The sequence below is a fragment of the Syngnathus acus genome, chromosome 1 (assembly GCF_901709675.1).
Source record: "Syngnathus acus chromosome 1, fSynAcu1.2, whole genome shotgun sequence".
NCBI lineage: Eukaryota > Metazoa > Chordata > Actinopteri > Syngnathiformes > Syngnathidae > Syngnathus > Syngnathus acus.
Window position 1 is genome coordinate 15,353,001 of NC_051087.1, and position 23,075 is coordinate 15,376,075.

General features: G+C 41.3%; 1 protein-coding gene across 2 annotated transcripts in view; it reads left to right on the forward strand.

Annotated features, from left to right (window-relative positions):
• Positions 1–18,099, forward strand: part of wdr17 (WD repeat domain 17) — a 63,346-nt gene extending 45,247 nt beyond the window's left edge. Inside the window, exons 22-32 of one of the 2 annotated variants that reach the window (XM_037254207.1) lie at positions 435–523; positions 4,839–4,938; positions 5,375–5,514; positions 8,374–8,485; positions 10,809–10,950; positions 14,159–14,261; positions 14,362–14,463; positions 14,709–14,807; positions 15,711–15,778; positions 15,860–15,948; positions 17,688–18,099. In XM_037254207.1, the coding sequence (XP_037110102.1) occupies positions 435–523; positions 4,839–4,938; positions 5,375–5,514; positions 8,374–8,485; positions 10,809–10,950; positions 14,159–14,261; positions 14,362–14,463; positions 14,709–14,807; positions 15,711–15,778; positions 15,860–15,948; positions 17,688–17,807 (1,164 nt within the window). In that variant the 3' untranslated portion in view covers positions 17,808–18,099. Of the gene's footprint in view, positions 1–434; positions 524–4,838; positions 4,939–5,374; positions 5,515–8,373; positions 8,486–10,808; positions 10,951–14,158; positions 14,262–14,361; positions 14,464–14,708; positions 14,808–15,710; positions 15,779–15,859; positions 15,949–17,687 lie in introns of those variants that run through there. The other variant, XM_037254217.1, reaches the window with a different exon arrangement.
• Positions 18,100–23,075: the final 4,976 nt, after the last annotated feature.

Sequence of the window (23,075 nt, forward strand, 5' to 3'; positions counted from 1 at the left end):
TTGGATTTTGTCAAATAAAGTTCCCCCAAAAATGCGACTTGTACTCCGGTGCGACTTATGTTTTTTTCTTTATTTTGCATTTTATGGCTGGTGCGACTTGTACTCCGGAGCGACTTATAGTCCGGAAAATACGGTAGTTATATTTCATTTTCATTTTATTTTTTTTCTTGTGCAAAAGTCAGGAAAAAAACATTTAAACATTTTTGTTTTTTTATTACGTGATAGGGCGTTGGTTTTGAAATTTTAAATTAAATATTTATTCAATCCATTTTGGAATTAGGCTGTGGAAATGTTGAAAAAGTGAAGTGCAATGAATGCTATGCTATGAACTATATTTGAGGTTTAAATAAGCGTCCACTTCACAGGCAGTTGGCCAAAAGCCTCTCCTTTATAAACCTGAGGTGAAAAAAAATTGTTGAGCATTTTTGTTTTAGGGGGCATGTGAGGGGAACATCCGTACACCGCAAACCTCCTCTATAAACCACAAGAACAATGATGTGGATAACAGACATCAATACCAAAGGTAAAGCACACAAACATGCCAAAGCCATCTTCATCATTGTACATTTGTCATTGTTCTGCAAGGTGAAGTACCCTTAAAATCAATGCTTTACCAACAGAACCATTTTAAATGGCACTATGACAGTCAACATTTCTTTAGGTTGAATATTTACAGAAATATATCATATTGAGGTTTTATAATGTGAAAATTCAAGATTCTGACTAGGAGAAGATTCAAGATTCAAGAGTTTTTTATTCGCCATGTTTGAGCGTGCCAAACAAGGAATTTGACTTCGGTAAAACACACCCTCTGTTCAACATTTAGGTGACTAACAACACTCAGGACATGTGAAAAATGGCAAAAACAGTGTAGACAAATTCAAAAAGGTGTGAAGAGCAGGATGTTATTGCACAGTAATGACTCTGAGACTCTAAGAGTGGTGTGAGTTCATCAGAGCAACAGCCTGGGGGAAGAAGCTGTCTCTGTGTCTGCTGGTTTTGGCGTACCGAGCTCTATAACGCCGTCCGGAGGGGAGTAGTTCAAACAGACTGCAACCTGGGTGAGAAGGGTCTGTAGAGATGTTCGTTGCATGTTTCCTGGTCCTGGACAGGTACAAGTCTTGGATAGATGGGAGGTTGATTCCAATGATCTTTTCTGCAGTCCTGATTGTCCGTTGCAGTCTGTGCTTGTCTTGTTTGGAGGCTGATCCAAACCAGACAGTAATGGAGGTGCAGAGGACAGACTGGATGATGGCAGTGTAGAAGGTCTTCAGAAGCTCTCGCGGCAGGTTGAACTTCTTGAGCTGTCTCAGGAAGTACAGCCTCTGCTGGGCCTTCTTCCGGACAGAGTCTATGTGGCCGGTCCATTTCAGGTCCCGAGAGATTGTGGTTCCCAGGAACTTGAAGGTGTCTGTGGAGAGAATAGTATTACTGCGGATAGTGAGGGGTAAAAGTGGTGAAGGGTCTCGCCTGAAGTCCACTGTCATCTCCACGGTCTTGAGCGGGTTCAGCTCCAGGTGGTTTTGGCTGCACCAGTGGACCAGCCGCTCCACCTCTTGTCTGTACGCAGTCTCATCACCGTCCTGGATCAGTCCGATGAGAGTGGTGTCGTCTGCATACTTCAGGAGCTTCACAGGAGAGTCACCTGAGGAGAAATCATTGGTGTAGAGAGAGAAGAGCAGTGGGGAGAGGACGCACCCCTGAGGGGCTCCAGTATTGGTGGTCCGGGTGTCAGATGTGATGCCCCCCAGCCTCACACGCTGTCTCCTGTTGGTCAGGAAGCTGATGATCCACTGACAGGTGGAGGCAGGCACCGCAAGCTGGATGAGCTTCTGTTGGAGGATGTCAGGAGCGATGTTGAACGCCGAGCTGAAGTCCACGAACAGGATCCTGGCGTACGTTCCTGGGGTGTCCAGGTGGTGCAGGATGTAGTGCAGTCCCATGTTGACCGCATCATCCACTGACCTGTTTGCCCGGAAGGCAAACTGGAGGGGGTCAAGCAGGGGGCCCGTGACATCCTTCAGGTGGTTCAGCACTAACCTCTCGAAAGATTTCATGACCACAGATGTCAGCGCGACAGGTCTGTAGTCATTCAAACCTGTGATGGCGGGCTTCTTGGCCACTGGAACGATGGTGGAGCTCTTGAAGCACGAGGGCACCTCACACAGCTCCAGAGAGCGGTTGAAGATCCGTGCAAAGGTGGGCGCCAGCTGCTCAGCGCAGACTTTCAAGCAGGAAGGTGACACGCCGTCTGTGCCCCGTGCCTTCCTGGTCTTTTGTCTCCGGAACATCTGGCGCACTTCCTCCTCGCGGATCTGGAGTGCGGGTGCGGCCTCTGCAAGAGAGAGAGTGTGTCAGGCTTCGGGGTGGAGGAATGGAGCGAGGACGACCAAATGCAGCTTGGACCAGGGTTTATTTCAGGAACTCAAAAGACAGACCCGGCAAACTGACGTGACTAAACAACATAACTAACAGGACTGATCGCCAAAACGTGAAACATAAGACAGGAACCAAACAAACCGCGTGACAGTGAGACATGCATTGTCCACATCTCGTGCAATGCTCCGACGGCGAGTGACGCGCAAACAGAACTTAAATACGACACAGGTAACGAGAGGCAGGTGCGTGTGATTACACTAATCAAGGGCACACAGGAAGGGAGGGGCGAGCACACAGACACAGAAACGATGACACATCACAAAACTGTGGACGAGGCATGACAGAGTGGGTGACAACGATGATAGAGGTGTGGACAGAGTAGTTGTGGGGAGAGGTGAGTATGTAGATTGTGCTGCAGGAAGTCCCGTTGTGTGGGAGGACCGATCAAACCTGCAGTAGAACCTGTTTAGCTGGTTAGCAAGCCTTGGGCTCTCCACAGGACGGGGGGTTCGTTTCTTGTACCCCGTGATGCTCTGCAGACCTTTCCACACTGTTGAGGGATCAGGATTTGGGTTATTTGTTTATTATTTATTCATCGCTCATATTATTTATTTATTATTTTTTATTTATTATTTATCGTTTGTGCCTTCTTGTTTTTATTTTGTGTCGTCTACTTTTATGTCTATCGTGTACTATGTCTCGTCACCGTGGGATGGAGGAAACGGAATTTCGGTTTCTTTGTGTGTCTTGACACATGAAGGGATTGACAATAAAGCTGACTTTGACTTTGACTTTGAGGATTGGCAGAGATGTGTCTCTTCAGGTTCTCCCCGTAACACCTCCTGGCTTTCCTGACCTCTCGGTTCAGTGTGTTTCTGGTCTGCTTGAACAGGTCGCGGTCGCCGCTCCTGTAGGCCTCCTCCTTGACTTTGCGCAGCCTCCTGAGGTTCGGTGTAAACCAAGGTTTGTCGTTGTTGTACGTGCAGAAGGTCTTAGTCTGCACACACAGATCCTCACAAAAACTGATGTATGATGTGACAGTGTCAGTGAGTTCATGCAAGTCTGAAGTTGCAGCCTCGAAAACTCCCCAATCGGTGCAGTCAAAGCAGGCTTGGAGGTCCTGCGGTACACAGTAAAAAAATGTGGCTCTTAGTCTCTGACTGGTTGGCCACCCCTGCTCTACAGTGTAGAGCGCACGAAACATACGCACACACAGCACAGAGCAGGCGATAAAAAGTGCAGTGGGACACTATGGAAAAATATTGAACAGGGTTGAAAAGAACGGCGGAGAAGGACGGAGATAAGAGAATTGAGGGTCACATGAAAGCTAAGACAAGGAAATATGACAAAGCGTACGTAGCGCTCGGTCGACTTCAGTGCGACTACAATGGGAGACGAGGAAAGACCGGTGTGTTTACTCTGCCTTACAATGTTGGCAGCGGACAGTATGAAGCCAAATAAAGTAAGGCGGCACTTATAAAGTCATTGCACCCCAATCACGCTGATAAGATGCTTGAGGTTTTTCAGTGAAAACGGGCTGAATATTGCCAACAGTCATCCCACTTTGTGAATGCTACTTCAGTCAATCAGCAAGCACTGTAAGCATCATACAAAGCAGCGTACCAAATTGCTCAGTGCAAGAAAAAATGTAAGCGAAATGTTTTCTTCTCCCTAGGGGGGGCATCACAGAAAATTATTGAGAAGCACTGCCTTGAACTAATAAACAAATCCAGTACAAATGGCTAATGAGAATTTATAGGACACCAGTGGAAACAAACGAATAGAATCAAGACCTTCCGCACACGTTTCAAATGAACCGGGGGAAACGGGGAGCATTATTTTGTGGTATGTGGCATAATGGAGAAGTAAGAAGGTTTTAGGATGAAATAAACGTGATAAGGGTTCGTTCCAAAAAAAAGTCCTCCAAAGCCAAGGTCTTTTGTGTTGAAATTATTTTCAGAAAAACACATCTGTAATAGGAATAAGCACTGTATTGATTTAATGATAGCATGTTGTATTGGTATGGAAGTCTTGTCACAGGACAACTGTCAAACAATAGATGAATCAGATGCTGTCAGCACTTCCTCTGGAACATATAATTTACACTGTAAAGGACAGCGAACTTATGAAGTTTCAATATTTATTCATTTTGTTCAGAATATGGACATAATATAAGAAAACATTTTAAGCTGCACCCTGTGATTTTATGTTATTGAAATGACTGAACTCGAGCCATCTGTTGGAAGAGGAGCCTGTTCTGTTTTATGTTTGTTTGTTTGTTTGTTTGTTTGTTTGTTTTCTGGTTGAGTTTGCATTTTTGAAAATATAAAATTGCAAACTGTAAAATTACTGTTAAAAAAAATTGAATCTAGCGGGGTGGGGTAAAGGTAATGTAATGTAATTAAACTATCTGTCCCAAATAAACAGTGCAGTAGAAATAATGATTCTACCCCCCACAGTCTACTTCATAAGGTATGCGAACAGCTGGCTGAGTGGTACTTTCAGGATGGCTGCTCTGTTCTGGCTGCATGCTGCCACCTAGCAGTCGATAATGTCAAGGTACGTACTGTATGTATGAGTGTATGTGACCATCCATGTGTTAAACACTGCATATACATTCAAGAAAAGACAGAAGCAAATGAATGACCATCAGTACTTGAGGAGCAAATAATTTTTGACATTATTTTATATTATAAACTGTTAGATTTCTGATATTGAGAGTGGTTTCTTGTTTAGTCTAATCCTAACAGTCAAATGAGCGAAAGTGTGGCTATAATTAGACAACCCTCTGTAAAAATAGTCTGCTTATAGTCTGTTATTGATATTGGGTTATTGATGTGAATGTAATACCCGCATATACTGTACGTATCATTTATTGCAGAGGTTGAGGTATTTGCTCAGTTTAATTTACTTAGGAGTTACCAATAACTACTCAAGTGTTGAAAAATCAAACAATTTGCTTCTGTCATATGTTCTATATCTCTGTGTTTTTTAGTTAGCCATGTCTAGTTTGATCAGAGGTAATGAGCTGGAGTTGGCTGCATGTGTGGGTATAGTTCTTGGAGAGACGGCCGCTCAGAGTACGGCCTACTGTCTTGAACTCCTGGCCAGGAAGTACATGACCCCACTGACATGGTGAGTCCCCTTACTACGTAATCCTGAAAGGCAGACAAGATTTAGAAATATCTATACCTTTCTGATGAGTAGATGAAGCGGTCTCCATGAATCCATTGTAAAATTATCCATTGTGACATTTATTTACCGATTTAAATTCTAAACATATTAACGTGAATTGAGCTTTGAATGCATGGCATGATAGATCGTCTTTGAATTAGTAATTTATTTCGTTTTGGAAAAGACTAGACTTTAGAATTTATATCTAGTCCAACACGATTGCCGCACATTAAAATTCCGGTATACCTTAACTCACAGTATCACTGAATTAAATAGATAACCAAGTGAGTATAAAAAAATACAGTAAATTTAGCCAAATAAAAACAATTTGCATTACTCAATAAAAGAACAAAATGATGTAATGATTTTATTGCACCATCAACATAATTTCAGAAGTATTAATGATGATAATGATAGTAAACTTGTAGCTCAGTGGCAATCTTGTGGCCACGGGAAAGAAGCTGTGCCTGAATCTGGATTAACTGAATGTCCTCTGCCAGAGGTCAGCATGCAAATCAGCCTGAAAAAAGTCCAAGATGGAGGAATAGGTTCTGGTCAGCAGAAGTTCTGTCAAATGTCTTTGATAGAGGGGAACAGGGCTCTGATCGTTTTCTCCCTGTCCTCACCGCTCTCTGTAGAGAGTTGCAATCTATGGCCTTGCAGGCCCCAAATCAGACCGAGATGCAACTAGTCAACAGGCTCTCGATGGTGCTTCTGTAGAAGGGGACCAGGATAGAATTGGGTAGGAGATTCTTCTCAGCTGGCATAGGAAGTGCAGCTGTTGTGTGTTTTTTTTTTAGATGGGGTGGTGTGCCAACCTTCGGTGATAAGGTGTGGCACCTGAAATGGCAGAGATTTCCTAAATTCAACATTAGTGGTGTGCATCTCTCCAAAAAAGACGATTGGATATGATTCTTCAGTTATTCGCCAGTGGCTTACCTAAAAGTTTGTCATTGTTATTTTTAACCCGCTTCATTCATCGCTAAATTACATTTCGTCCCCGCTACTTTAGAAACGTCAGTAAAAAAATTGTGCTTACAACACACAATCACGTTCCACAGAAAAATATAAGTTCTTAATATTACCTCCTGCTTCTTGTCCCCAAACTGCCCCCCATCTGCTTTTTGAGTTTGTGGCAGTCTTATCTGGGTTTGGCTGAAACTCGTCAGTGCTTGAAAGGTACCATCAGGTGCCAGTCCGCCAGCAAAAACGGGAATTCGGAACTGACATACAGTCAATGACAGGTGTAAGTGCCCACTTCCAATGTTGGGCAAGTTGCTTCCAAAATGTGTTCCGGACTGTAAGTCGCTAGTTTTTGCACAAGCTTTGAACCCTGCGTCTTATAGTCTGGTGTGCCTTATTTATGGATTTTTCATAATTTTCCATGATATTGTAAGAGGATTTATTTTGGTAAGGCAGGTGATAGAAGTGAGGACATTTCCTGCATCTTATAGGCTTATACATGAACAAAACGGGATTTTCTCCTAATTTTAGCAGGTGCGGTCTGTAGTCCAGAAATTACGGTACTGGAATTTGAAAGTAATATATCTTTATATTACTGTATGAAAAGTAATAAATTAAGTTTGTTTAATTGGGCATGGCTAATCAATAATCAATTTATAATTTGCTGACTCAGATGAGATGGTGTGACGTTTTGTTGTTTGTGCTAGTCTTCTGACAGTTACAGACCAGCTTGTAGGGGAATGGCCGTTGAGGAAACAGCCTGCTTCCTAATAAGAAATCCTGCTTAATACAAATTTAGCAAGGAGGAAGATGAGCATTCATGATCGCCATCAAAGTCAGTTTATTCACTTGTTGGATGCCACCGGCGCCAGGACACTACACTTCATCTATACATATGTAATAGCTCACCATGGCCATTTAATAGTAATTCTGAGCTATAACTCACAAATGACAGCTTCATAATGTCTGGTTTATTCTACCGGATAGTTCAAATGGTCATGTGCTTCTTTGGGAACGTCCCAAGGGACGCCGTTAAACAATGTGTTTATTGTGATGTTGCAGCCTAGGAGAGGGGTGAAATATAGTACATTTATACAACATATACTGTCAAATTAATCTGATGCATCATCTAGTTGTGAAAAAAAATACTGAGCTAATAGTGAATCGTTGTAACATTTGTATAAGTAATAAGTAAGTAATAAGTAATAAGTAATTTCTAAAGGTAACAAATTAATCAAAATATATTATGCCTCTGGTGTGGGGTTTATGTCAAACTCAAGGCCCCCAAGCCAAATGTGGCCCACCAAATCATTTAATGTGCCCTGTATGTGAGACCTTGAAAGGCCTTGTCTTACAATATGTTTTTTAAAGCGTGCGTTGAACATGATAATAAACTACATTTCCCACATTGTATGCCCATTGTTACTTATGCAGTGACAGCATCCTGCCACTAAATTTCTGTGAAGGCTACTTATTCACAGTGCATCTAATAGAGCCAACATAATGTTGGAGGAGCTTCAGGTGGGAGAATCTGTCCACGGGACATCGATTTGTCTTTATGTGGACTCCAAAGTTTTTTTTTGCAAGAGTTGCGAGAAAAAAAAACATTGTTGAAATTGAAGTGTACAGTTTGCCAAACGCCATAACAAACTTTTGGAAGAATTTGCATTGGTTTACCATTTATATGGTTAGTTTTAAACGGAAGCCATGAAAGAAAATTATGTCAAGCTTTCACGGGCCACATGAAGTGATGTGGAGGGCTTTATGTATCTGGCTTTTGAGTCGACAACTATGATTTGCAGTTAAAAAAACAAAACATGTAATTGATTTATTGTTCTTTACTGTGTTTACATTTAGGAATCTGTCAGTTGATCTACTTAAAATGATTCCTGAGAACAATATTTTACTGGCTAAGGTCTGTGCCTTTTACTCTGGGAGCACTGCAGAAATCAACCAGTTACATGAAAGGGTAAGTAGGACAAGAGTAATCAGGCCTCTAGACTAATTTTTTGTACACTTTGCTCTAATGCGCCCCAACTTTTCTTTTTGTGGTTACATGAGCACTATAGTTAGTTTTACCAAAATTGTTGAATGCATCATGTTCACATAGCTGCCAACCTATAGAAATTCACTTGTTGAACAATCTGAATTTTGTTATTTGTAAAATTCTGTCAGAAATATGACAGTGGGACTGCACTTGGGAGTATTTTATTTACAGTGTAGTTAGTAATATTGATGCTTCCAAAAAATATCACACAAAATGATTTGCTTAGCAGTGACGTTTGCATACATAGTCACATGAAGAATTTAAAAAAAAAAAAAAAAAAAGAAAAAAGGCAGGACTCCAAATATTTTAGTTAGTTTACTTTAGAATTAAGGACCAAAATAAAACAAGCGATTAAAAACCATTGATCCACATCAACAAGCCGTGACTATTTTTTCAGTGTCACGCAAGTATTTAACAACTATTATGACAGTATGATGCGTTTTTTTTAATTGATCCATCCATTTACTGAATCACTCATCTGCATACCGTGGCGACTGGCGAGCATGCAATCAAGTTGTCATTAGTTGTAGTCTTTTACAATCTATTATTCTATTGATTAGTCTATTGATTAATTGGATAGTCAGATGAACTGTCATTTTGCATTAAAGTGTGTGGCAAAACCAGTTTTTATATTTCTCCTCATGTTTATTACGCAATTATTGTTTATTTGATATCTTTTAGTGGTAAAAACAACCGATCCATTCTCAACACAGTTTATCCCAGCTAACTACACTACACAAGTTGCCATTAGTCGTAGTCTTTTACAGTCTATTATTCTAGTGATTAGTCTATTGATTTATTGAATTATCAGATACACTGTTATTTTGTTTATGGAAAAACTATTTTTTATATTTCTACTCATGTTTATTAAGCAATTGTTATAGTTTGTTTTTACCAGTGCCAATGCCAAATAATCAATCTATTAAGCAATTGTTATAGTTTGTTTTTACCAGTGCCAATGCCAAATAATCAATCTAGTCTCAACACTGTTTATCCCAGCTAACTACACCTCAAACTGGTCACAGGGAACATATAGAGACAAACTATCACACCCACATGCACACCTCCACTGAACGGGACTCAATCCCATGCTGCCCGCACATAAGCCAGGCAAATGTACCCCTTCACAATCAGCAACTCACAACTAAGCAACATTTAAACAATATCACGCATGAAGGACTAGTGACGTACAAGGCTTTTTTTGGATTGATTAAGTTATTGGTTCAGTTATTGGGTAATTGTTTTCCAAAGAAAAAAGCAAATGTATACAAATGTCCTTGATTTTGACTAAACTCAAAAGTCAGTCTACGACTGACAGAAATTAGAGCGAGGTTAAAATCAGTGAGTTTGGATGATATTAGGTACCACAATAGCTCTAAACAATGACTCAATTATTAAAATAGTTGTTGATTAATTTGATAATCAATTACTGACTGATTAATTGTTTAATTGACACTTCTAGATGAAACTTTACTTTGTGCCACAGTTAGCCTCAAGTACAGTTGCACTGAAGCGCGTAACCAGGTTTTATGAATAAATCCAAGTCAAGTCAAGTCAAGTCAAGTTTATTTGTATAGCCCTAAATCACAAGCAGTCTCAAAGGGCTTCACATAGACATCCAACAGTCCCTAATGCAGTGATTTCCCGCTAGTTATTGTTTCAGATCACCCTTTGTCTGGATCTGACCTTGTATATGCAAGGAGGCTTGACAGCAAGGTTTAAGTAGTAGTTTACCTTCACTGCCCACAGCGCCTGCCAGACCCCACAACATTTCCTGGAGGTTTGCTGTCTTTTCCGAGTTGTTGCACTTGTTGCACAAATCTGGTGAAAAGTCAGTAGACAGGGTATATTTGAACTGTATTTGAATGTCAATTGAGTCCATGTGATTGTAGTATCCAACAATGGAGGTAAGAGTACAGCTTAAAAGGAAACTCCACCGTTCAGTTGCCATCACTGGCTTCTGAGCGCGCTAGTGGCCACCCAAAGCGGCCACCTCCGAGCGCGCAAGTTTGTTGGATTTCGAAGATTTCTTTGAGATTTGAGGCAAAGGTTGCTCGACATTTCGCGTCAAACTACGAATATGTTGAGTTGAGTTCCGGGGTTCTACTGTACTTGAAAAATGGTGACAACGGCAGAATGCGCAGATCTCCTAAAAATTAACTCATTGATTTGTATTTTTCTTGCATGTGCAACTGATGAAACTTATTAGAATCGGACTATGAACACGTGTCTTTTGTAATTCCAGTGTTGTCTCCCCTCGTTAGAGGAGTGTAGAGCATTAGCAGAGGAATCCATGAGTGAAGGAGATCTCTTTTCAGCTGTTAAATTTCACCTTCTGACCACTGAACCTGAGAACGCCCTTAAGATAGCAATTGATCATGTCAAAGGTATTGACAACTCATCATGATTTCATTCATAAACATATATGACAATGTAATATTGCTGACATCTATATTTTGCATTGTTTTTGAACATTTGTGAATGACAGGTATATAAGATAGCAATTGATCATGTCAAAGGTATTGACAACTCATCATGATTTCATTCATAAACACATATGACAATGTAATATTGCTGACGTCTACGTATATTTTGCATTGTTTTTGAACATTTGGGAATGACAGGTATATAAAGGTCAAATCGGTAAATTATTTCTTTGAATCACATACAAACCAGATTTGGTTGAAGTTGGGAAATTGTGTAAAATGTAAATAAAAACAAAATACAATGATTTGAAAATCCTTTTCAACCTATATTCAATTGAATACACTACAAAGACAACATATTTAATGCTCAAACTCATAAACTTTATTTTAATTTTCAAATAATAATTAACTTAGAATTTCATGGCTGCAACACGTGCAGTAGAAGTTGGGAAAGGGTATGTTTACCACTTTGTTACATCACCTTTCCTTTTAATAACACTCAATAAACGTTTTGGAAGAGAGGAGACTAATTCTCTTAGCTTCTCATGTGGAATTCTTTCCCATTCTTGCTTGATAAACCGCTTCAGTTGTTCAACAGTCCGGGGTCGTCCCTGTCGTATTTTACGCTTCATAATGCGCCACACATTTTCAATGGGAGACAGGGCTGGACTTGAAGCGGGCCAGGGGAGAACCTGGACTCTTTTACTTCGAAGCCACGCTGTTGTAACACGTGCAGAATGTGGCTTGGCATTATCTTGCTGAAATAAGCAGCGGCGTCCATGAAAAAGACGTCGCTCGGACGGCAGCATATGTTGCTCCAAAATCTGTATGTAGTTTTCAGCATTTATGTTGCCTTCACAGAAATGTAAGTCACCTATGCCATGGGAACTAATGCACCCCCATACCATCACAGATATTGGCTTCTGAACTTTGCGTTGATAACAGTCTGGATGGTCCGCTTCCTCTTTGGTCCGAAGGACACAACGTCCAGTGTTTCCAAAAACAATTTGAAAAGTGGACTCATCAGACCACAAAACACTTTTTCATTGTGCATCAGTCCATTTTACATGAGCTTGGGCCCAGAGAACCCGGCGGTGTTTCTGGATGTTGTTCATAAACGGCTTTTGCTTTGCATGGTAGAGTTTTAACCCGCACTTACTGATGTAGTGATGAACTGTATTTACTGACAGTGGTTTTTTTAAGTTTTCCTGAGCCCATTTGGTGATATCCTTTACACACTAATGTCGGTTTTTAAGGCAGTGCCGTCTGAGGGATCGAAGGTCACGGTCATTCAATCTTGGTTTCTGGCCGTGGCGCTTACGTGGAGTGATTTCACCAGATTCTCTGAACCTTTTGATGATATTATGGACTGTAGATGTTGAAAACCCTAAATTCCTTGCAATTTTGCTTTGAGAAATGTTGTTCTTAAACTGTTCAAATATTTTCTCACGTAGTCGTGGACAAAGTGGTGAACCTCGCCCCATCCTTGCTTGTGAATGAGTGAGCATGTTTGGGGAGGCTCCTTTTATACCCAATCATGGTACCCAATTAGCCTGATCACATGTGGGATGTTCCAATAAGGTGTTTGATGAGCTTTTCTCAGCTTTCTCAGTATTTTTTGCCACCTTTCCCAACTTCTACTGGAAGTGTTGCAGCCATGAAATTCAAAGTTAATTATTATTTGGCAAAAAAACAATGAAGTTTATCAGTTTGAACATTAAATATGTTCTCTTTGTAGTGTATTCAATTGACTATGGGTTGAGAAGGATTTTCAAATCGTTGTATTTTGGTTTTATTTACATTTTACACAATTTTCCAACTTCAACCGAATCCGGTTTGTAGATCGTACAATGCTTTTGGAAATGGTATTGGTACATGTGATTTGTCAATGCTTTAACTGTTGCACTTTTCATTGATGTCCAAGTTTTCTTAACGACTAATTATTGATTGCTTTTGTGTGAAACACACTGTCAGTTTTTAGTACATGTGTTTAAATTTACTTGAAATGGGGATTGGCAAAAAAAACAACAACCACATTTTGATTCTACATCGAAGATTTCACTATATGATTTATTTTCATTGTTGGACCTGACTTGACCAATGTACTACACTTCTTCATTCTACTGTATTTGGTCCTAAAGTTCGACTGGTTACTATTAGGGGTGTAAATCGCGGGTTTTGTCACGATACGATATCATATCGATACAAAGAACCACGTTACGATATTTGCCGATATCTTAAAGCCTGCTGTGATTCATTCATGATACATCACGATATAGTGCTCTACGATCGATATAGAACAATATCCTGATTTATAACAATTCATACGCAAAATCAACAAGGTACTGCAAACTCTTTATTTAGGAAATTACAAGAGTATTATAGTATACAAAGTGCTTATTTTAACACTGAACTTGATCAAATTCCTATATTTTTTCTCATATTAGTAAGTAAAGAAAAATGAATATTCTTTCTTTTTTTGTAATACCATTAACTTTAAAGTGCATTACTGAACTATTTAATTACAAAACAAAAATAAGTTCTTTATAATGAATGTAGTAAACATTACACCTTGACCATATGTTCTAATCCAAATGCAAAAAAAACCATTCTCTTGCAATACCAGAGAACTATACATAAATAAAATATGTATGTTGTTATTTAACTCTTCTATAAAACAAAAATAACTTAATTTATAACTCTTTATATAGAATTTTAACATTACACGGTGTCTACTCAAAGGGGAGCGAATTTCCTCGTCTTCTTGGACACTAGCCATAGCACCAGCCCAGGAGCCGCGTAGTTGTCGGCTCCCCTTTCACGTGCCTGCTCTGCTCACAACACAACACGCCGCGCACTGCTCCCGGAAAGAGGAAGCAAGCAACAATGAACTGGATTTCAAAATAAAGTCGCGTCTAATGTCCGAGGTCAAAAACGGGCGATATAGATCGATGTTTACGTTTAGCATCGATGCCAACAAATCGTAGAGCATTATATCGATTAATCGGTGTGTATCGATGAATCGTTACACCCCTAGTTACTATACATTTCAACGGTGCAAGAATTAGTTGTAATATTTGCTTGTAGTCAAATTTGCTTTTGTTTTTATGTTTGTATACATCTGCTGCATGTTTGATGACAGACTGGCTTTCATTTTAATCTCCATTAGAACAACTGACTGGATCTGACTGGACGGTGGAGAGTATTCATCCAATACTTGACCTGTTGAGTTATATCAGAACTGACCGCCTCCTCATGGCTAAGTTCACTCAGTAAACCAATTATTATGTATTATTTCAATAACATCTACTTCCCATATAATGTCAGAACTGATCATCGTGTGTGCGTGCGTGTGTGTGTGCGTGCATGTAGAGCCCGCAGTGAGCTGTTGATCCTGTGTGGTTACATTGGCGGGTTGCTTGCCATAAGAAGACAGTACTCCGGCATTGTACCTGCACTCTATGAATACACCAGGTACACAATGATTAATCACTTACAAACGTGTACTTACACGTTTACAGAAAAGTGCACAAGTTTGTGTTCAGTTCAAGTTGACATTTGCTGGAAAATGCATGAATTTTCTCCAACGGCCGGTGTGGCTGAGGCCGGTTCCCACTGCACCAGTCGACGATTATGTTTTGGCTAATCATAATAATCATAATTGCTAATACCAACATGTCCAGGTGTGCTACCATCTCATTTCCCTCTCTGTGACACAGTCAATTGTTGAAACGGAGAGAAGTGAGTGTTCCTCTGAAGATTGACCAGCTGTCAATGGAATTGGATGCCTGGCGAGTATGCACTCAGAGTAGCGACAAGTAGGTGTACACACACATCATCCATCACAAATTCTGAGGCATATTTCGCCAAAGTACAAGATAGGAATTTTAAGAGTCCACCAACAACATAAGGGACATTTTCACCAGCAACTCAGTATAAATTACAGATTGTGCCTTGTACCTCTGTCATAATTGTAACACAGCATTTCATAAAACCATCATACCAACAGACAGTCAAATGTGTTGGTGGTTGTGTGATGGTCTGGGGTATTTATTTTTATATCAGGAAAATGCAGTTTTTGTTTGATCCATTCATTTTGGAGAAATAATGAAACAACCAATGGCTTTAAAAACACCCATTTTTAATGAGGAATAAGGCCACGCACCCCTCCTCTCCATGTCTTGATCACGGAAGGAAGAGATCACAATTTTCCCATTGGAACTCATTGGTAAGACTATTGCTTAAAATGTACAAAAACAGCTACCAATTGGCACCAAAACTTATGATACTTCAACATATTAAAAGGATTAGCATCTCCGTGGCTGACTTTAGAGAAATGAGCAGTCTCTCTGCAGCTGAAGTGCCCTCTCACGTCTATTTCCTTTCACCTGTCACCAACATATGCAAACACGATGCATTCCGAGATTCATGTATGGGCACTCTGTAATATTGGTGAAATGTATTAAACAAACACACGCCAGCAGATATAGGCAAATATTTCCCTTTGCAATGGATGCCCTCTATAGAATCATGTTCTATGAAAATATTTTGCTCTTAAATTAAATGCTACTACAACAAAAACAAAAAACTCACTACATATTAATCAATGTCAAGTCAAACATTAATTTTAGTCAACAATTTTTTTCCAAAAATAGAACAAATCATATACAGTATTGCATTTATTTTAAAATATATATTTAGAACAGTGCCTTTTTTAATAGCCCTCCATCAGAGAGTCAAAAAGAGGACTTCCGCTGCCTTGAGAAAAGAATCCTGCCTGTGAACTCAGGTAAGAACAGTCACAAACATAAGAAAGTTCACTGAAACCAAACAATTGTGTTTAAAATACCTTATGTCCTTCCTCCACTAGTCTCATGCGGTGCTGATTACGTGACAGGCTCCAATCTGCCAAGTCACTCTGATGTTCAACTTTCTTGTTTTACTGGTTCCAGAATACAGGTGTGTGTGGTTCTTTTTTTGGTTTGTATGATTAGCCTGTTTGAGTAGGCCTCTTTGGCACATGTGATCAGCTTGGTGGCTTGAGCTATGCTGTTAGCTTGCAATTACCCTTCTCTTGCTTTCACTGGCCTTCCCTTCTCTATGACACTTAGCATGAGTGGATTTCAGTTAAGACTACAAAATCACACATTATCACACAGGCTAGGCAGACTCACCCCTTTGCAGGAGGGCGGCCAAGAGTAGTAGAAGAATAGAGACCTTGGAGGTAGGGATTTGACCTTCTTTCGCAATTTTTCAGAGAAGGCTCCAAAGTTGTGTCTCGATCTTTCTGGCATACATTAAATAGCCTCCTAGTAATTACTATTAGCATAGCAAGCATTAAAGATAAAGAACTGGGACAAAATATAACAAGCCATTACACTCAGCGGACAACTTGTTAGATATTAAATACCAGTGAAAACTCTTGTAATTCTGGCAAAAATTATGGAATTGCCAGTCTCAATAGTCTCTGACCATTGATTCAGATGTTTAAATTTGGAGAAAAAAGAAGCAGATCTAAGACATGACACAGAATAAAACTCGCTGACAGCCAACAACAACATTAACAAAGTCAGCAATAAATAAAAAAAATAAAAATTCTCATTGCGGTAGCACGGTGGCTCACAATTCTGAAATTTGATTTCGACTCGGCCGTCATTTGTGGAGTTGTTTGTCTACGTGTGACCTGTGATTGGCCGGCAACCAGCTCAGGGTGTACCAGCACACCCACGACCTTCGTCAGGATAAGTGGTTTGGAAGATAAAAGAATGATACTGTCACGGTCGGAATGAAGCAGGGCGATCAAATGCAGTTTGGACCAGGGTTTATTGAAGGGAAAAGGTAGTTGGAAAGGAAGACAATGGGAACAAGACCAACAGAACCGGCAAACTAACATAACTTAATGGACCCACCGACAGACTGACCGACAGGGATGGCAAACAGAAAACGACCGATGCAAAAACAGAAAGACAGGAACGACGAGAGACAAGAAATAATCTGACAAGGTTGTGACACGCAGACAGGACTTAAATACGTGACAGGTAACGAAAGGCAGGTGAGGATGATCACACTGATCATGGGCACACAAGAGAGGAGGGGCGAGCACACAGACACACTGACAGAAACTATGACATACATTCAAATTGTACTGCAACTGTGCTTTAATGATAACTGCCCAACTGAAGTGTTAGATATTTATGCACAGTATATAAGTATGGTTAAGGCTGCATAGTAATAAATAACATCGGTCATTTGGTAGATTATTTTGGCTGATGCTTTAAGGTCCATAATTATTAAATCCAGGCCATTGAGTCTGCCAGGTATAATAAAAGCTAGAGGCGGTGCAAGTGTGGTGTGTTGAATTGTTTGTTTCTTATTGGTTGGGTTGTCATGATTCCAGATTTTTGTCCTCAGAACAGAGTGATTCAATTTTTCTCTCTGCTTGATATAAACAAGTAACTTACTGACAAGCACATTTGTTTTATTTTATTGCTTTTACTGTTTCTTCAAACCAGAACGTTTCCATTGGAAATGACTTCAGTTTTGTGCCATGTCTGTGATTTGTCATGTTTTTCTACAAAACTAAACAACAGAATGAGGATATTCCTCTGAGACTGGCATAATTTTTCCATGGGTTGTTTGTACCAGTGTGCAGAAGTGCTTTTTAAAATGTAACTATTTTTTTCTTTTTTTACATGCAGGGTCCAGTATTTTTACTTGAAGATGGCAAATCAGCTATTTCCCTGAATGATGCTCTGATGTGGGCAAAAGTCAACCCCTTCTCTCCACTCGGTACAGGAGTGCGTATTAACCCCTTCTAACACCCCACCCACGCACACGCACTACGCCCGCACTCAAGGAGGGTGCAATAAAGTCCTTTAAACAAAGCATTTGTGGAACTACAAATACAATGTTAAAATGTTATAAAAGTAATGTTATAAAAGTTCCTGTTTGTACATTTTCTCTCTGTGTGGGGAATCATTTTTTGTTAAAAAAAAAGCGTGTCATCTTGTTTGTACATGCGTCATAAATATGGTAAGCCTCTGAGTTCAGTTTATTTCACCACTGTAAAAAGAACAGTTGGACAGCAAAATGAAGCTGGTGTTGCATGGCTGTGTTGTTTTGTGTCGTTTTCTTCCCATAATTGTATAAATAAAAAAAATATAGATTATTGGTGGCAGTCATAGCGGTATGAAAAGGCACTGGCAATGAATGAAATATACAATACTAAAGCTCAAAGAGCTTTGATATGTCATGTATGAATGGAGCAGGGTGACCATGTGCAGCTTGGACCAGGGTTTATTGAAGGGAAGGGGGGTAGTGGAGAACAGAGACACAGGTGGGACAGAGGCTCACTGACAGCGGGCAGGGAACAGAAGTCCACTCGGACCAGGAACAGAGACAGGTAGCGGGTATTGACTGTGAGCCTACACACGAGACCGGGGGGGAACGCACAAGCGGGACAGGAACAACAGCAGCAGAAACAGACGGACATTAACAGAGGAAGAAACACGCGAGCAGGGTTTAAATACAATGGTAAACAAGAGGGAGCAGGTGTCAGTCATTACGGTGATACGGGGGCGTGGCTGAGGGAAAGTTCGCGGCTGAGTGGCACGTGACATGATAATGTGATTGATTCAACAAAATAATGTAATCGTTTATTCATGCTTTATATTAGCTATAATTTCACAGATGGAGAGTTAAATTGGATGTGTTTTAATAGATGCATTTACCTTTTCAGAGCTGTCAATTTCTCATGGATTGTCCGTATTTTGTTGGTCAAATGTCTGAACATAACCTGGTTACGACTGGAACATGATCTGGATAATAAAAAAAAATCATAAAAAGAAAAATATCATGCATCACATCGCCCACACAGGTAGGAAACAACCAAAAATACAGAAAAAAGGTAGTGATGATGTAACTAAGATTATTCCAGGTTTTGAGTGTGTGCATGTGCGTGAAGGAACAGTTTTTTATCAGGGTATGGCATGAATTAAATTACACTTTTCTGATAAGGTTTTGGTCAGGTACGCGGCAGAGGGGGTTGTTAATCAGTTTCAGCTGCATTGGTGTTGATGGAATTAACAACAGGTGCACTAGAGGGGCAACAACGAGATGGTCCCCAAAACAGGACTGGTTTTGCAGGTGGAGGCAACAGGGCCGTAGACGGTCCTCATCCCATCAGCAGGACCGATATCTGCTGCTTTGTGCAAGGAGAAACAGGTTGAGCACTGCCCGAGCCCTACAGAATGACCTCCAGCAGGCTACTGGTGTGAATGTCTCTGTCCAAACAGTCAGAAACAGACTTCACGAGGGTGGCATCAGGGCACGACATCCTGTAGTGTACCCTGTGCTCACTGCTCAGCACCGTGGAGCTTGATTGGCATTTGCCATAGAACACCAGAATTGGCAAGTCCGCCACTGGCGCCCTGTGCTTTTCACAGATGAGAGCGGGTTTACCCTGAGCACCTGTGATAGATGTGAAAGGGTCTGGAGAAGCCAAGGAGAGCGCTATGCTGCCTGCAACATCATTCAGCATGACCGGTTCGGTGGTGGGTCAGTGATGGTCTGGGGAGGCATTTCCATGGAGGGACGAACAGACCTCTACAGGCTAGAGAACGGCAGTCTGACTGCCATTAGGTATCGGGATGAAATCCTTGCACCCATGGTCAGACCCTACGCTGGTGCAGTAGGTCCTGGGTTCCTCCTGATCCACGACAATGCCCGGCCTCATGTGGCAGGAGTATGCAGACAGTGTCTGGAGGATGAAGTAATTGACACAATTGAATGGCCCTCACGATCACCTGATCTCAACCCGATAGAACACCTCTGGGACATAATGTTTCAGTCCATCAGACACCGCCAGGTTGCTCCTCAGACTTTACAGGAGCTCACTGATGCCCTGAGACAGATCTGGGAGGACATCCCACAAGACACCATCCGTCGTCTCATTAGGAGCATGCCGCGACGTTGTCAAGCATGCATACAAGCACGTGGGGGCCACACAAATTACTGAAAATAATTTTGAGTTGCAGAAATTGAATTTAGGCAAAATGGACGAGCCTGACAGATAATTTTTTCACTTTGATTTTTGGGGCGTCTATATACTGAGCCCTCTGTAGGCTGACAACTTTTATTTCCATCAAAAGATGTGGCATCCTTTTGTTCCTGAGACATTAAACTGTCCATATCAGTATAGATATCCAACATTTTTGTTGTCACCGTTGAAATCTGATGTGTTTTAAAGTGTTCATTTAATTTTTTTGAGCAGTGTATATATAGGCGGCTCTCTGTTGCACTGGTTAGCACGTCCGCCTCGCAGCAAGGAGGGTGTGGGTTCGATGTACCTACGTAGGTTTCCTCCGGGTACTTCCTCCCGCATCCCAAAAACATGCTTGGTAGACCGATTGAGCACTCCAAATTGTCCCTAGGTGTGAGTGCGAAGGGTTGTTCGTCCCTGGTGCCCTGCCCTGCGATTGGCTGGCAACTACAAACCGGATTCGGTTAAAGTTGGGAAATTGTGTAAAATGTAAATAAAACCGAAATACAACGATTTGAAAATGCTTCTTAACCCATATTCAATTGGATACACTACAAAGAGAACATATTTAATGTTCAAACTGATCAACTTAATTGTTTTTTGCCAAATAATAATTAACTTTGAATTTCATGGCTGCAATACTTCCAGTAGAAGTTGGGAAAGGTGGCAAAAATTACTGAGAAAACTGAGAAAAGCTCATCAAACACCTATTTGGAACACCCCACATGTGATCAGGCTAATTGGGTACCATGATTGGGTATAAAAGGAGCCTCCCTAAACATGCTCACTCATTCACAAGCAAGGATGGGGCGAGGTTCACCACTTAGTCCACAACTGCGTGAGAAAATATTTGAACAGTTTAAGAACAAAATTTCTCAAAGCAAAATGGCAAAGAATTTAGGGTTTTCAACATCTACGGTCCATAATATCATCAAAAGGTTCAGAGAATCTGGTGAAGTAAGCGCCACGGCCGGAAACCAAGACTGAATGACCGTGACCTTCGATCCCTCATACGGCACTGCCTTAAAAACCGACATGAGTGTGTAAAGGATATCATCAAATGGGCTCAGGAAAACTTCAGAAAACCACTGTCAGTAAATACAGTTCATCACTACATCAGTAAGTGCGGGTTAAAACTCTACCATGCAAAGCAAAAACCGTTCATGAACAACATCCAGAAACGCCGCCGGGTTCTCTGGGCCCGAGCTCATGTAAAATGGACTGATGCACAATAAAAAAGTGTGTTGTGGTCTGATGAGTCCACTTTTCAAATTGTTTTTGGAAACACTGGACGTTGTGTCCTTCGGACCAAAGAGGAAGCGGACCATCCAGACTGTTATCGACGCAAAGTTCAAAAGCCAACATCTGTGATGGTATGGGGGTGCATTAGCTCCCATGGCATAGGTGACTTACATTTCTGTGAAGGCAACATAAATGCTGAAAAGTACATACAGATTTTGGAGAAACATATGCTGCCGTCCAAGCGACGTCTTTTTCATGGACGCCGCTGCTTATTTCAGCAAGATAATGCCAAGCCACATTCTGCACGTGTTACAACAGCGTGGCTTCGAAGTAAAAGAGTCCAGGTTCTCCCCTGGCCCGCTTCAAGTCCAGACCTGTCTCCCATTGAAAATGTGTGGCGCATTATGAAGCGTAAAATACGACAGGGAAGACCCCGGACTGTTGAACAACTGAAGCGGTTCATCAAGCAAGAATGGGAAAGAATTCCACATGAGAAGCTAAGAGAATTAGTCTCCTCTCTTCCAAAATGTTTATTGAGTGTTAGTAAAAGGAAAGGTGATGTAACGAAGTGGTAAACATGCCCTTCCCCAACTTCTACTGCACGTGTTGCAGCCATGAAATTTTAAGTTAATTATTATTTGAAAAATAAAATAAAGTTTGAGTTTGAGCATTGAATATGTTGTCTTTGTAGTGTATTCAATTGAATATAGGTTGAAAAGGATTTTCAAATCATTGTATTTTGTTTTTATTTAAATTTTACACAATTTCGCAACTTCAACCGAATCCGGTTTGTAGTTCAGGGTGTCCCTCGCCTACTGCCCGATGACTGTTGGGACTCCAGCATGCCCGCGACAAGTGGTAAAGTATGTGGATGGATATATACTGTGTTTGTGTGTGTGTGTATATACATATATATATATATATATATAAGGAGGTCACGGGCCCCCTGCTTGACCCCCTCCAGTTTGCCTACCGGGCAAACAGGTCAGTGGATGATGCGGTCAACATGGGACTGCACTACATCCTGCACCACCTGGACACCCCAGGAACGTACGCCAGGATCCTGTTCGTGGACTTCAGCTCGGCGTTCAACACCATCGCTCCTGACATCCTCCAACAGAAGCTCATCCAGCTTGCGGTGCCTGCCCCCACCTGTCAGTGGATCACCAGCTTCCTGACCAACAGGAGACAGCGTGTGAGGCTGGGGGGCATCACATCTGACACCCGGACCACCAATACTGGAGCCCCTCAGGGGTGCGTCCTCTCCCCACTGCTCTTCTCTCTCTACACCAATGATTTCTCCTCAGATGACTCTCCTGTGAAGCTCCTGAAGTATGCAGACGACACCAGTCTCATCGGACTGATCCAGGACGGTGATGAGACTGCGTACAGACAGGAGGTGGAACGGCTGGTCCACTGGTGCAACCAAAACCTTCTGGAGCTGAACCCGCTCAAGACCGTGGAGATGACAGTGGATTTCAGGCGAGACCCTTCACCACTTTTACCCCTCACTATCCCCAGTAATACTATTCTCTCCACAGACACCTTCAAGTTCCTGGGAACCACAATCTCTCGGGACCTGAAATGGACCGGCCACATAGACTCTGTCCGGAAGAAGGCCCAGCAGAGGCTGTACTTCCTGAGACAGCTCAAGAAGTTCAACCTGCCGCGAGAGCTTCTGAAGACCTTCTACACTGCCATCATCCAGTCTGTCCTCTGCACCTCCATCACTGTCTGGTTTGGATCAGCCTCCAAACAAGACAAGCACAGACTGCAACGGACAATCAGGACTGCAGAAAAGATC